Raw genomic sequence first — 12,352 nt, 5'->3', positions numbered from 1 at the left:
GGGTTTAAACACTGTTTCCCATGCTTGTTCAATGAACCATAAACAATTAATGAACATGCGACTGTGGAACGGTCGTTAAGACACTAACAGCTTACAGACGGTAGGCAATTAAGGTCACAGTTATGAAAACTTAGGACACTAAAGAGGCCTTTCTACTGACTCTGAAAAACACCAAAAGAAAGATGTCCAGGGTCCCTGCTCATCTGTGTGAACGTGCCTTGGGCATGCTGCAAGGAGGCACGAGGACTGCAGATGTGGCCAGGGCAATAAATTGCAATGTCCGTACTGTGAGGCGCCTAAGACAGCGCTACAGGGAGACAGGACGGACAGCTGATCGTCCTCGCAGTGGCAGACCACGTGTAACAACACCTGCACAGGATCGGTACATCCGATCATTACACCTGCGGGACAGGAAGGCAAAAACAACTGCCCAAGTTACACCAGGAACGCACAATCTCTCCATCAGTGCTCCAGACTGTCCGCAATAGGCTGAGAGAGGCTGGACTGAGGGCTTGTAGGCCTGTTGTAAGGTAGGTCCTCACCAGACATCACCGGCATCAACGTCGCCTATGGGCACAAACCGACCTTCGCTGGACCAGACAGGACTGGCAAAAAGTGCTCTTCACTGACGAGCCAAAGTTCTGTCTCACCAGGGGTGATAGTTGGATTCGCGTTTATCGTCGAAGGAATGAGCGTTACACCGAGGCCTGTACTCTGGAGCGGGATCGATTTGGAGGTGGAGGGTCTGTCATGGTCTGGGGCGGTGTGTCACAGCATCATCGGACTGAGATTGTTGTCATTGCAGGCAATCTCAACGCTGTGTGTTACAGGGAAGACATCCTCCTCCCTCATGTGGTACCCTTCCTGCAGGCTCATCCTGACATGACCCTCCAGCATGACAATGCCACCAGCCATACTGCTCGTTCTGTGCGTGATTTCCTGCAAGACAGGAATGTCAGTGTTCTGCATGGCCAGCGAAGAGCCCGGATCTCAATCCCATTGAGCACGTCTGGGACCTGTTGGATCGGAGGGTGAGGGCTAGTGCTATTCCCCCCAGCAAGAACTGGCAAATCTGGTGCAGTCCATGAGGAGGAGATGCACTGCAGTACTTAATGCAGCTGGTGGCCACACCAGATACTGACTGTTACTTTTGATTTTGAAACCCCCCCCCCTTTGTTCATGGACACATTATTCAATTTCTGTTAGTCACATGTCTGTGGAACTTGTTCAGTTTATGTCTCAGTTGTTGAATCTTGTTATGTTCATAGAAATAGTTACACATGTTAAGTTTGCTGGAAATAAACGCAGTTGACAGTGAGAGGACGTTTCTTTTTTTGCTGAGTTTATATATATATATATGCAAGCTCACAAAAAATCTATTGAGTCAAACAAAATGAAATATCTATATCACAGTATATGCCAAAAGGGGTCACCTTAAATTAACATCAGGCACAATTGAGAAAAGAATAGATAGAAAACAGGCACAACAAAATAACAAAAATGAATAGATAAAACAGTGGTTAATTGACTTTTTTCCCTCACGGTTTCTGCAGTTACTTACATATGTTGAGCAAAAACTGTGTTGATACAGTTCTACAAAATAAGAAATATTTACTTGTTTTATTGGAGGATTAATTTGTAATTTGATCATCCCGCAATGTAATTTGTGTGTTTTGCTATTAAGATAGTGCAGTCCAAATGTGTGTGTGAGTGCCCGTGTGCAGTTTAAAGCAGCAAAGACCAGTTCTGATCTTAGATGACTGTACGTTCATTCTGTTTCTACCCACTGGGAAAAACTGGTTGAATAAATGTTGTTTATATGTCATTTCCCCCCAAAAAATTATATGTCATGATGTTGAATCAACATGGATTTTAAAGAAGTCATCAACATAAGGAAATTGTAGTCTTTTTTTGACCCAACGTTTTACCGAAATCCAATGACATGGGGATTTATTTATTTATTTTCACAGTGAATTCAGCTTAGTTGACAACTCAACCAAATCCAGGCTGTATTACAGCTGGCTGTGATTGGGAGTCCCATAGGGCGGCACACAATTGACCCAGCGTCGTCTGGGTTTGGCCGGGGTAGGCCGTCATTGTAAATAAGAATTTGTTCTTAACTGACTTTCCTAGTTAAATAAAGGTTTAAAAATTTAAAAAAAGACATTGAACTGACGTCTGTGGGTAAGCTCCCTTTGGCTATTTGGACTGTTTCAGTGGATTCACTAGTGACACACACAGTGATACTCGGACTGGATGAACATTGAGGTTGAAGAGCACAGCCCTCGAGACTAGGTTTGGGCACCTTTCCCTCATATCAAATAAGGGTGGGGCACAACTAGAACATGTGCACAGTGGAAGTTGGAGTTCATTGGTCAGGGCAGAAAATGTAGTCCAGGGCCTGTCTTTCTGCTGCAGCCACATTTGGATGCCAGAGGTCCACACTGAAAATCACCCGTGGCCCGTCCTCTGCCACCCCTTAATGAAAAACAAAAACAAGAAAACATTATAAACTAAGGCCGAGATTCAATCCAAGATGTGTTATAGAGCAGCACACTATACAGCCAACAATGCGCCTTTTAAAGACATTTCCCCGATGTTCACAGAGATTGCATTCATGGTAAGAATGTTGTCTCAAAAAGAAATTACCTTTAAAAGTCTGTGATAGTGTGCTGCTCCGTAACCCAGTTCAGATTTAATGCCAGTCTTTGTACAGATAATGCACTTGTGATTATGGAGTTAGCTTCCAAAATTGAACAGAGTGGATGGGACTGTAACCAATGCTCACACACAATCAGAATTCTCAGAACTGTTGTCTGCGAAACTACTGCTTACTATGGTACCATCTAGTGCTCTAAAAACACTAAGTCTTGTTTTATGGTCAGTTTTTTTCACGTTCAGAACGAGAAAGTGTTGGCTATATAGAAATAATGACACTCAAATTAAACATTATTAAACTAAATAATGGGGGTGTACAAAACATTAAGAAACACCTGCTCTTTCCATGACAGACTGACCAGGTGAAAGCTATGATCCCTTATTGATGTCACCTTAAAGAAGGATTTTTAAGCCTAGACATGGCTTGTGTATGTGTGTCATTCAGAGGGTGAATGGGCAAGACACAAGATTTAAGAGCCTTTGAACGGGGTATGGCAGTAGGTGCCAGGCGCACTGGTTTGAGTGTGTCAAGAACTGCAACTCTGCTGGGTTTTTCACACTCCAGGCTGTGTAAGGGCTATTTTACCAAGAAGGAGAGTGATGGAGTGCTGCATAAGATGACCTGGCCTACACAATCCCCGACGTCAACCCAATTGAGATGGTTTGGGATGAGTCGGACGGCAGAATGAAGGAAAAGCAGCCAACGAGTGCTCAGCATATGTGGGAACTCCTTCAAGACTGTTGGAAAAGCATTCCAGGTGAAGCTGGTTGAGAGAATGCCAAGAGTGTGCAAAGCTGTCAGCAAGGGTGGCTACTTGGAAGAATCTAAAATCTAAAATATATTTTGATTTGTTGAGCACTTTTTTGGTTACAACATGATTGTTATATATGTTAATATATGTTATTTAATAGTTTTGATGTCTTCACTATTATTCTTCAATGTTAGAAAATAGTAAAAATAAATAAAAACCCTTGAATGAGTAGGTGTTCTAAAACTTTTGACCGGTAGTGTATGCCTAGCCATTTCTGAGAACCCTAACCTCGAAAGCCATTGACCAATTTATGAAGGTTGATATTGCTAATAATATAAATTGGAACCGGCAATTTAAAAAAATATTTTTTCATATCTAAAAAGCTTATTAAATAGGATCTAGTATGAGAAGTCAAACAGAGCTAATGTAGAACGTAGCGTTAGTACTATAACTTCTGTTCCCAGGAGGAAGGAAAATGAGGTACAACATACTATGAGGAGTCACACTCTCGTGACTTCGGTTGAAGGATCTGAAGTCAAACTTGACAAGGCCAATGAAATCCACGTGAAATTCAATGTGACCTTTGAGCCACGGTAATCTTGTTTATGCACTCTGGACATGCTTTAGTAGTATCCAACCTGCTAACTACCATCAGGTCTTAATGGCCTGGTACTCAGGGCTCTATTGTCCCTTTAACCACTCTGACATCAATACAAATGCAATCAGAAATCACATCAAACACTTTATCATAACAGTAGGCCTATTGTACTTTTTAAAACTCACCTCACTGTGATGATTTTGAATAAAGAATTTCAACAGTATGGTTGTTGTTTCAAAGCCTAACACAAGAAACAGACAGCGCTTTCTAAGGTGATGAATAATTCACAACACCCATACCATATTAGAGCTTATGCATATGATTGAGCCCAAGCCTGAAAGAAAAACCTGAATTAAAATTGTGCCATTATACAATACACAGTCTACCACATTTTAGGCATGGCAGAAAAACATAAAACAAAACTGATTTAAGATATCTTTGGTACATAATTGTTCTAGCATTTGAGTGTGGACTGTATTATTATGCATAGTGGGTGGACTGGATACCTTATGCTAAGCTCCAAAATGTATATCCATGAGTTAGGGAGAGAAGGTACAGCCCTAGGCAATGTTGCTGGTTCATTGATTATGCAGGGTGGCTTACAGTTAGCCTACAATTAGTGAGTTTGTATTTAATTTTGAATAGCCTAATAATAGGGATTCTTTTTTTATTTTCATAATTAATTGGGTGACACATTACCTTTGGCAATACAGAATATCTCACTACCATGCATTTACATCTCTTCCTCTCTGTCCTTTATTCCTTGCTCGAGCCGCAGATGGGCTGTCAACAGTTCAGTGAAATATGTTTCTTTACAAAAACATTTTACTTTTGATATTCCTGAACAGATTTCACTTGGTTTCCAAAATTAAGCACTGGGTAGCTGCAGAAACAAGGTTGATGAGCCCATGGCATTCAGAGTTTGGGCGTAATATCACCTGTCGGGCAGGGAGAGCATGCTCCTCAATCAGTGGTTGATGCATGGAGTGAAATAAGTGTTGTTATATTTACTTCTCAAAGCAAGTGCTCTGCTATAAAACAAACTAGCCTACAAAACAGACTGGCGGGAAAGCCCGTAGCCTCCATTCGCTACTCTAGTGCATACAGATGACGTATTTTCCCCTGCCCCTATTCCTGCCCATGGGCCATTCTAAATCGAAACAAATTTTACATATTAGTAAAGAGCAGATTAAATTGAGAATAGTCTGACGGGTAAAAATATTATCATTTGATGGGAGAACAGCTTGCAAATATTTTTTTTTGCTACTTTCTCAAATCATCAATAGCCTATAGTCACACCATGCAGCCCGTATATGTTTTGATTTCAAAGACATTCTATGGTTTGTATCATTCACAACAAAAGTTGCCAAATAACTCTAAATCTAGCATACAGGACCTGTTTCAAATGATTGCTTTTATGCTCAACAACTTTACTCGCTCCATAATGGGAAAATATCCTTTCTATTTTATTCAGCTATGTTCAATTATATTCTTCTTACTAAACTCAGCAAAAAAAAGAAACGTCCCTTTTTCAGGACCCTGTCTTTCAACGAGAATTCGTAAATATCCAAATAACTGAACAGATCTTCATTGTAAAGTGTTTAAACATGGTTTCCCATGCTTGTTCAATGAACCATAAACAATTCATGAACATGCACCTGTGGAACGGTCGTTAAGACACTAACAGCTTACAGACGGTAGGCAATTAAGGTCAAAGTTATGAAAACTTAGGACACTAAAGAGGCCTTTCTACTGACTGAAAAACACCAAAAGAAAGATGCCCAGGGTCAATGCTCATCTGCGTGAACGTGCCTTAGGCATGCTGCAAGGAGGCATGAGGCCAGGGCAATAAATTGCAATGTCCGTACTATGAGACGCCTAAGACAGCGCTACAGGGAGACAGGACGGACAGCTGATCGTCCTCGCAGTGGCAGACCACGTGTAACAACACCTGCACAGGATCGGTACATCCGATCATCACACCTGCGGGATAGGTGCAGGATGGCAACAACAACTGCCCGAGTTACACCAGGAATGCACAATCCCTCCATCAGTGCTCAGACTGTCCGCAATAGGCCGAGAGAGGCTGGACTGAGGGCTTGTAGGCCTGTTGTAAGGCAGGTCCTCACCAGTCATCACCGGCAACAACGTCGCCTATGGGCACAAACCCACCATCGCTGGACCAGACAGAACTGGCAAAAAGTGCTCTTCACTGATGAGTCACAGTTTTGTCTCACCAGGGGTGATGGTTGAATTCGCGTTTATTGTCGAAGGAATGAGCGTTACACTGAATCCTGTACTCTGGAGCGCAATCAATTTGGAGGTGGAGGGTCCGTCATAGTCTGGGGCGGTGTGTCACAGCATCATCGGACTGAGATTGTTATCATTGCAGGCAATCTCAACGCTGTGCATTACAGGGAAGACATCCTCCTCACTCATGTGGTACCCTTCCTGCAGGCTCATCCTGACATGACCCTCCAGCATGACAATGCCACCAGCCATACTGCTCGTTCTGTGCGTGATTTCCTGCAAGACAGGAATGTCAGTGTTCTGCCATGGCCAGCAAAGAGCCCGTATCTCAATCCCATTGAGCACATCTAGAACCTGTTGGATCGGAGGGTGAGGGCTAGAGCCATTCCCCCCAGAAATGTCCGGGAACTTGCAGGTGCTTTGGTGGAAAAGTGAGGTAACATCTCACAGCAAAAACTGGCAAATCTGGTGCAATCCATGAGGAGGAGATGCACTGCAGTACTTAATGCAGCTGGTGGCCACACCAGATACTGACTGTTACTTTTGATTTTGTCCCTCCCTTTGTTCAAGGACACATTATTCAATTTATGTTAGTCACATGTCTGTGGAACTTGTTCAGTTTATGTCTCAGTTGTTGAATCTTGTTATGTTCATACAAATATTTACACATGTTAAGTTTGCTGGAAATAAACGCAGTTGACAGTGAGTGTAGCGATCGTCTTAGGGAGAAAGAGAGGAGGACCAAAGCGCAGCGTGGTAAGTGTTCATGATGATGTTTTTAATTAAACTCAGAACACTAAACAAAACAATAAACGATGTGAACAAACGAAACAGTACCGTGTGGCAACAAACACTGACACGGAAGACAAACACCCACAAACCAAAAGTGAAACCCAGGCTACCTAAGTATGATTCTCAATCAGGGACAACCATTTACAGCTGCCTCTGATTGAGAACCATACCAGGCCGAACTCAAAACCCCAACATAGAAAAACACACATAGACTGCCCACCCCAACTCACGCCCTGACCATACTAAATAAAGACAAAACAAAGGAAATAAAGGTCAGAACGTGACAGTGAGAGGACATTTCTTTTTTTGCTGAGTTTATAAAATCACATAAAATAAAATAATGGCACGGGACTTAGAAGCATATTTTGTCAGCTAAATGAACAAGTCTACAGCCTATGGCATGGACCATAGGATGTTCCAAAGGCACCCATCAGCCGTGTGGCCTGGAGACGCTAAACATGATTGTTGATTAACGGTCAATTACCATGAGACCAACAGTCTTTTGCATGGCAATAACCAGTTGACAAAATGGCTTGACTGCCACAGCCCTAGTCATAACGTGACATTCCCTTTCAGTCAGTCTACTCCAGTACAACATATTATGGGGAAATAGAATCTGGCCCCATGCCGACCCAAAAGGATACTAAGCCCGGGCAAGATGCGGCAGTCTGGGTATTGCGCACATGGTGCTCTGCCTAGTGACTTTCCCCTGTCCCAGCTGTAAGCACACTGGGAGCAGTGACATCAAAGTGATAAAAACTCACAAAAGTCTGTGGTGATGCCCAACTCGCCTCAGCACAAATGTCTCCTACAGTCAACCCTTCTGTGACAACGAGCCTCACTCGGTTAATATGTGTCCCGATAATAGGCTGGCACCCAGTAGACCCTGCGAAAAACTGTTATTATACCCACCAGTCATGGGTACCAGTGCCACAGAACCTTACAAGGTGCATGTCCATTTTTCATTCATTTTCCAGCTGGCAAAATATTCTGTCAAAGTGGAAGAATTTACATAATTATTCAACCCCCTGAGTCAATACATGTTAGAATCACCTTGCCATAGATTTTCAAGCAAATGTAATTCAAAACTAACTCGGCATTCACTGTCTTCTTGGTAAGCAACTCCAGTGTAGATTCGGCCTTGTGTTTTAGGTTATTGTCCTGCTGAAAGGTGAATTCATCTCCCAGTGTCTGTTGGAAAGCAGACTGAACCAAGTTTTACTCTAGGATTTTGCCTGTGCTTAGCTCCATTCTTTTTCTTTTATTATCTTGAAAAACTCCCCTGTCCATTATGATTACAATCACACCCATATCATGATGCAGCCACCACTATAATTGAAAATATGGGGAGTGGTACTCAGTAATGTGTTGCATTGGATATGCCCCAAACATAACACTCTGTAGGACAAAGAGTTAATTGCTTTGCCACATTTTTTGCAGTATTATTTAAGTGCCTTATTGCAAACAGGATGCATGATTTGGTTAATATTGTGGAGTAACTACAATGTTGTTGATCCATCCTCAGTTTTTTAAACTCTATAACTGTTTTAAAGTCACTATTGGCCTCATGGTGTCACGCCCTGACCTTAGAGAGCCGTTTTATTTCTCTATTTGGTTAGGTCAGGGTGTGATTTGGGTGGGCATTCTATGTTTTCTATATCTTTGTTTTTGGCCGAGTGTGGTTCCCAATCAGAGGCAGCTGTCTATCGTTGTCTCTGATTGGTAATCATACTAGGCAGCCTTTTTCCCACCTAATGTTGTGGGTAATTATTTTATGTTCTGTGAGTGTTTGTGTGCACCACGGTTGCGTCACGGTCGGTTTTCTGTTTACCTGTGTTTGTGAAGGTTTCACTTGGATTAAAAGATGTGGAATTACATGCACGCTGCGCCTTGGCTCATTTATGACAGGGAGTTTGAAGATAGCGAACGTGACACATGGTGAAATCGCTGAGCTGTTTCCTTCCTCTCCGACAACTGAGTTAGGAAGGATGCCTGTATCTTTGTAGTGACTGGGTGTATTGATACACCATCCAAATTGTAATGAATAACTTCACCATGTTCAAAGGGATATTCAAAGTTGGCTTATTTCCATATTCAATGTCTTTTTCTTTTTTTTAAGTCTATCAATAGGTGCCCTTCTTTGCGAGGTATTGGAAAACCTCCCTGGTCTTTATAGTTGAATCTGCGTGTGAAATTCACTGCTCGACTGAGGGACCTTACAGAGATGAGGTAATCATGCAAAAACCTGGTTAATCCTTAAGAGTCTTGACGCACCTGTGAAATAATAAAAATATTCCCCATCTAAATCTGTCAATTTAAGCTAGAGATATCAGTTTTTGCATGGAATGAGTCTCAATCCATGGCATCCGTCTCTGTTGGCCTTCCGCATCTGTGGTGGATGGTGGCCGAGCTACAGCGGTGTTTCTCAGACCATGAGACAATCCAAAAATCAATTCTCACAAAAACGTCTGTAGCGTCCAAACTAATATGTGACTCGTTTCAGAAACTAGGCATATGTCGCACGTCACTACTTCACAGAAGCGCCATTTAAACAAACTTGGCAGAAATGCATTTCCGGAACATTTCATGTGCCTTAATAACAAACCTGTATGCCATCTGTAAATGCAAATACAATTGTTATATTACGAGCCTAGTTGGTTCAGCAACGGAAAAAGACGGCAACCTTACCACTAGCCATGATTGGCTGAGATAATGAGTGGGCTGGACATGCCAAGAGATGAGTTCGGATTGGTCTGCCATGTAGCACGTTTCTGTCTATAACATGAGCTGGTCAGTTTGAAAATCAGTGGTGTGATAGTTAAAGAGATGGAGAAAACTCTGCCGTTTGATTGCAAATACGCAGACAGAGTCAAACAGAGAAAAAACAGAAGGCTGTTGTATGAAACATCTGTCTCCGGATTACATCTTCAAACTAAGGGCAACCATTGCATCCGTGACAGAGAGGGAGAAGCGTCGATCCATGTATATGGGTAAGATAGTCTAGCAAGCTACATTTTCAGATATTACACGATACTAAATTGTCAGAAAGTAGTTTTCTTTTCAAGTGAAAGTGTACTGTTAGCTAGCTAGCTAACGTTAGCTGGCTGGCTAGCTAGCTAACGTTACGCGTATGATCTGTGTAGTAATATTATTTGTATCTCAGAGCCATTTGCATTGCTAGTTATAGCCTAATGTTAGTTAGCTAACATTGAACCTGGTTGGTTAGCTACCTGCAGATTCATACAGGGTAGTACTATTATGAGTTGGGATGATGGTTTATTGCTTAGCTAGCTAGCTGCATGTCTGAACAACTATGCAAGTAACCACTTCAATAGAATGTGCATGATGCCACTACAAAAACTGTCGATAGACGTACTGTAGCTGGTAAAGTCGATCTGGCTATCTACTCCGATTTCAGAGCACTCTCTTCAGGTGTGACAGAGCGCAGAATAACTGACAAATTTACAAACGCTCAACACCCGTTGAATATGGCCGGTGTCAGTAAACATTAAATATTGAATTAATTAATTAATAATTAATTCAAGTAATGAAATTGTTGCCAGCACATGGTTGCAATCACCAACGCTCTGGATAACATAAAAACAGTCTAACCAGCTCTGCTAGGGTGAGTAAAATGGTCAGAGTGAGCTGTTCTCTCATTTGTGTCTGGAAGTAGCTAGCCAACGTTAGCTTGGGTGCTTGCCTATTGTTGTTTGGTCAGAATGCTCGGATAAACCCTACAGTCGTGGCCAAAAGTTTTGAGAATGACACAAATATTAATTTCCACAAAGTTTGCTGCTTCAGTGTCTTTAGATATTTTTGTCAGATGTTACTATGGATTACTGAAGTATAATTACAAGCATTTCATAAGTGTCAAAGGCTTTTATTGACAATTACATGAAGTTGATGCAAAGAGTCAATATTTGCAGTGTTGACCCTTCTTTATCAAGACCTCTGCAATCCGCCCTGGCATGCTGTCAATTAACTTCTGGGCCTCATCCTGACTGATGGCAGCCCATTGTTGCATAATCAATGCTTGGAATTTGTCAGAATTTGTGGGTTTTTGTTTGTCCACCCGCCTCTTGAGGATTGACCACAAGTTCTCAATGGGATTAAGGTCTGGGGAGGTTCCTGGCCATGTACACAAAATATCGATGTTTTGTTCCCCGAGACACTTAGTTATCACTTTTGCCTTATGGCAAGGTGCTCCATCATGCTGGAAAAGGTATTTTTCGTCACCAAACTCTTCCTGGATGGTTGGGAGAAGTTGCTCTTGGAGGATGTGTTGGTACCCTTCTTTATTCATGGCTGTGTTCTTAGGCAAAATTGAGAGTGAGCCCACTCCCTTGGCTGAGAAGCAACCCCACACATGAATGGTCTCAGGATGCTTTACTGTTGGCATGACACAGGACTGATGGTAGTGTTCACCTTGTCTTCTCCGGACAAGCTTTTTTCCGGATGCCCCAAACAATCGGAAAGGGGATTCATCAGAGAAAATGACTTTACCCCAGTCCTCAGCAGTCCAATCCTTGTACCTTTTGCAGAATATCAGTCTGTCCCTGATGTTTTTCCTGGAGAGAAGTGGCTTCTTTGCTGCCCTTCTTGACACCAGGCCATCCTCCAAAAGTCTTCGCCTCAACTGTGTTTGCAGATGCACTGATGCACCTGCCTGCTGTCATTCCTGAGCAAGCTCTGTACTGGTGGTGCCCCGATCCCGCAGCTGAATCAACTTTAGGAGAATGTCCTGGCGCTTGCTGGACTTTTTTGGGCACCCTGAAGCCTTCTTCACAACACTCCCCTTGAAGTTCTTGATGATACAATAAATGATTGATTTACGTGCAATCTTACTGGCAGCAATATCCTTGCCTGTGAAGCCCTTTTTGTGCAAAGCAATGATGACGGCACGTGTTTCCTTGCAGGTAACCATGATTGACAGAGGAGGAACAATGATTCCAAGCACCACCCTCCTTATGAAGCTTCCAGTCTGTTATTCAAACTCAGTCAGCATGACAGAGTGATCTCCAGCCTTGTCCTCATCAACACTCACACCTGTGTTAACGAGAGAATCACTGACATGATGGCAGCTGGTCCTTTTGTGGCAGGGCTGAAATGGAGTGGAAATGTTTTTTGGGGATTTAGTTCATTTGCATGGCAAAGAGGGACTTTGCAATTAACTACAATTCATCTGATCACTCTTCATAACATTCTGGAGTATATGCAAATTGCCATCATACAAACTGAGGCAGCAGACTTTGTGAAAATGTATATTTGTGTCATTCTCAAAACTTTTGGCCACGACTGT

At 42.4% G+C, this 12,352-nt stretch overlaps 1 protein-coding gene across 1 annotated transcript in view; it reads right to left on the bottom strand.

Moving 5' to 3' along the window:
• Positions 1-2,287: 2,287 nt before the first annotated feature.
• Positions 2,288-12,352, bottom strand: part of asphd1 (aspartate beta-hydroxylase domain containing 1) — a 69,026-nt gene continuing 58,961 nt past the window's right edge. The window contains exon 6 of the mRNA XM_024012362.2: positions 2,288-2,478. Within this exon, the coding sequence (XP_023868130.1) occupies positions 2,369-2,478 (110 nt within the window). The 3' untranslated portion in view covers positions 2,288-2,368. The remainder of the gene's footprint in view (positions 2,479-12,352) is intronic.

The sequence above is a fragment of the Salvelinus sp. IW2-2015 genome, linkage group LG20 (assembly GCF_002910315.2).
Source record: "Salvelinus sp. IW2-2015 linkage group LG20, ASM291031v2, whole genome shotgun sequence".
Lineage (NCBI taxonomy): Eukaryota > Metazoa > Chordata > Actinopteri > Salmoniformes > Salmonidae > Salvelinus > Salvelinus sp. IW2-2015.
The sequence above is the reverse complement of the archived record's forward strand: the minus strand, read 5'-3'. Positions and strand labels throughout refer to the sequence as shown.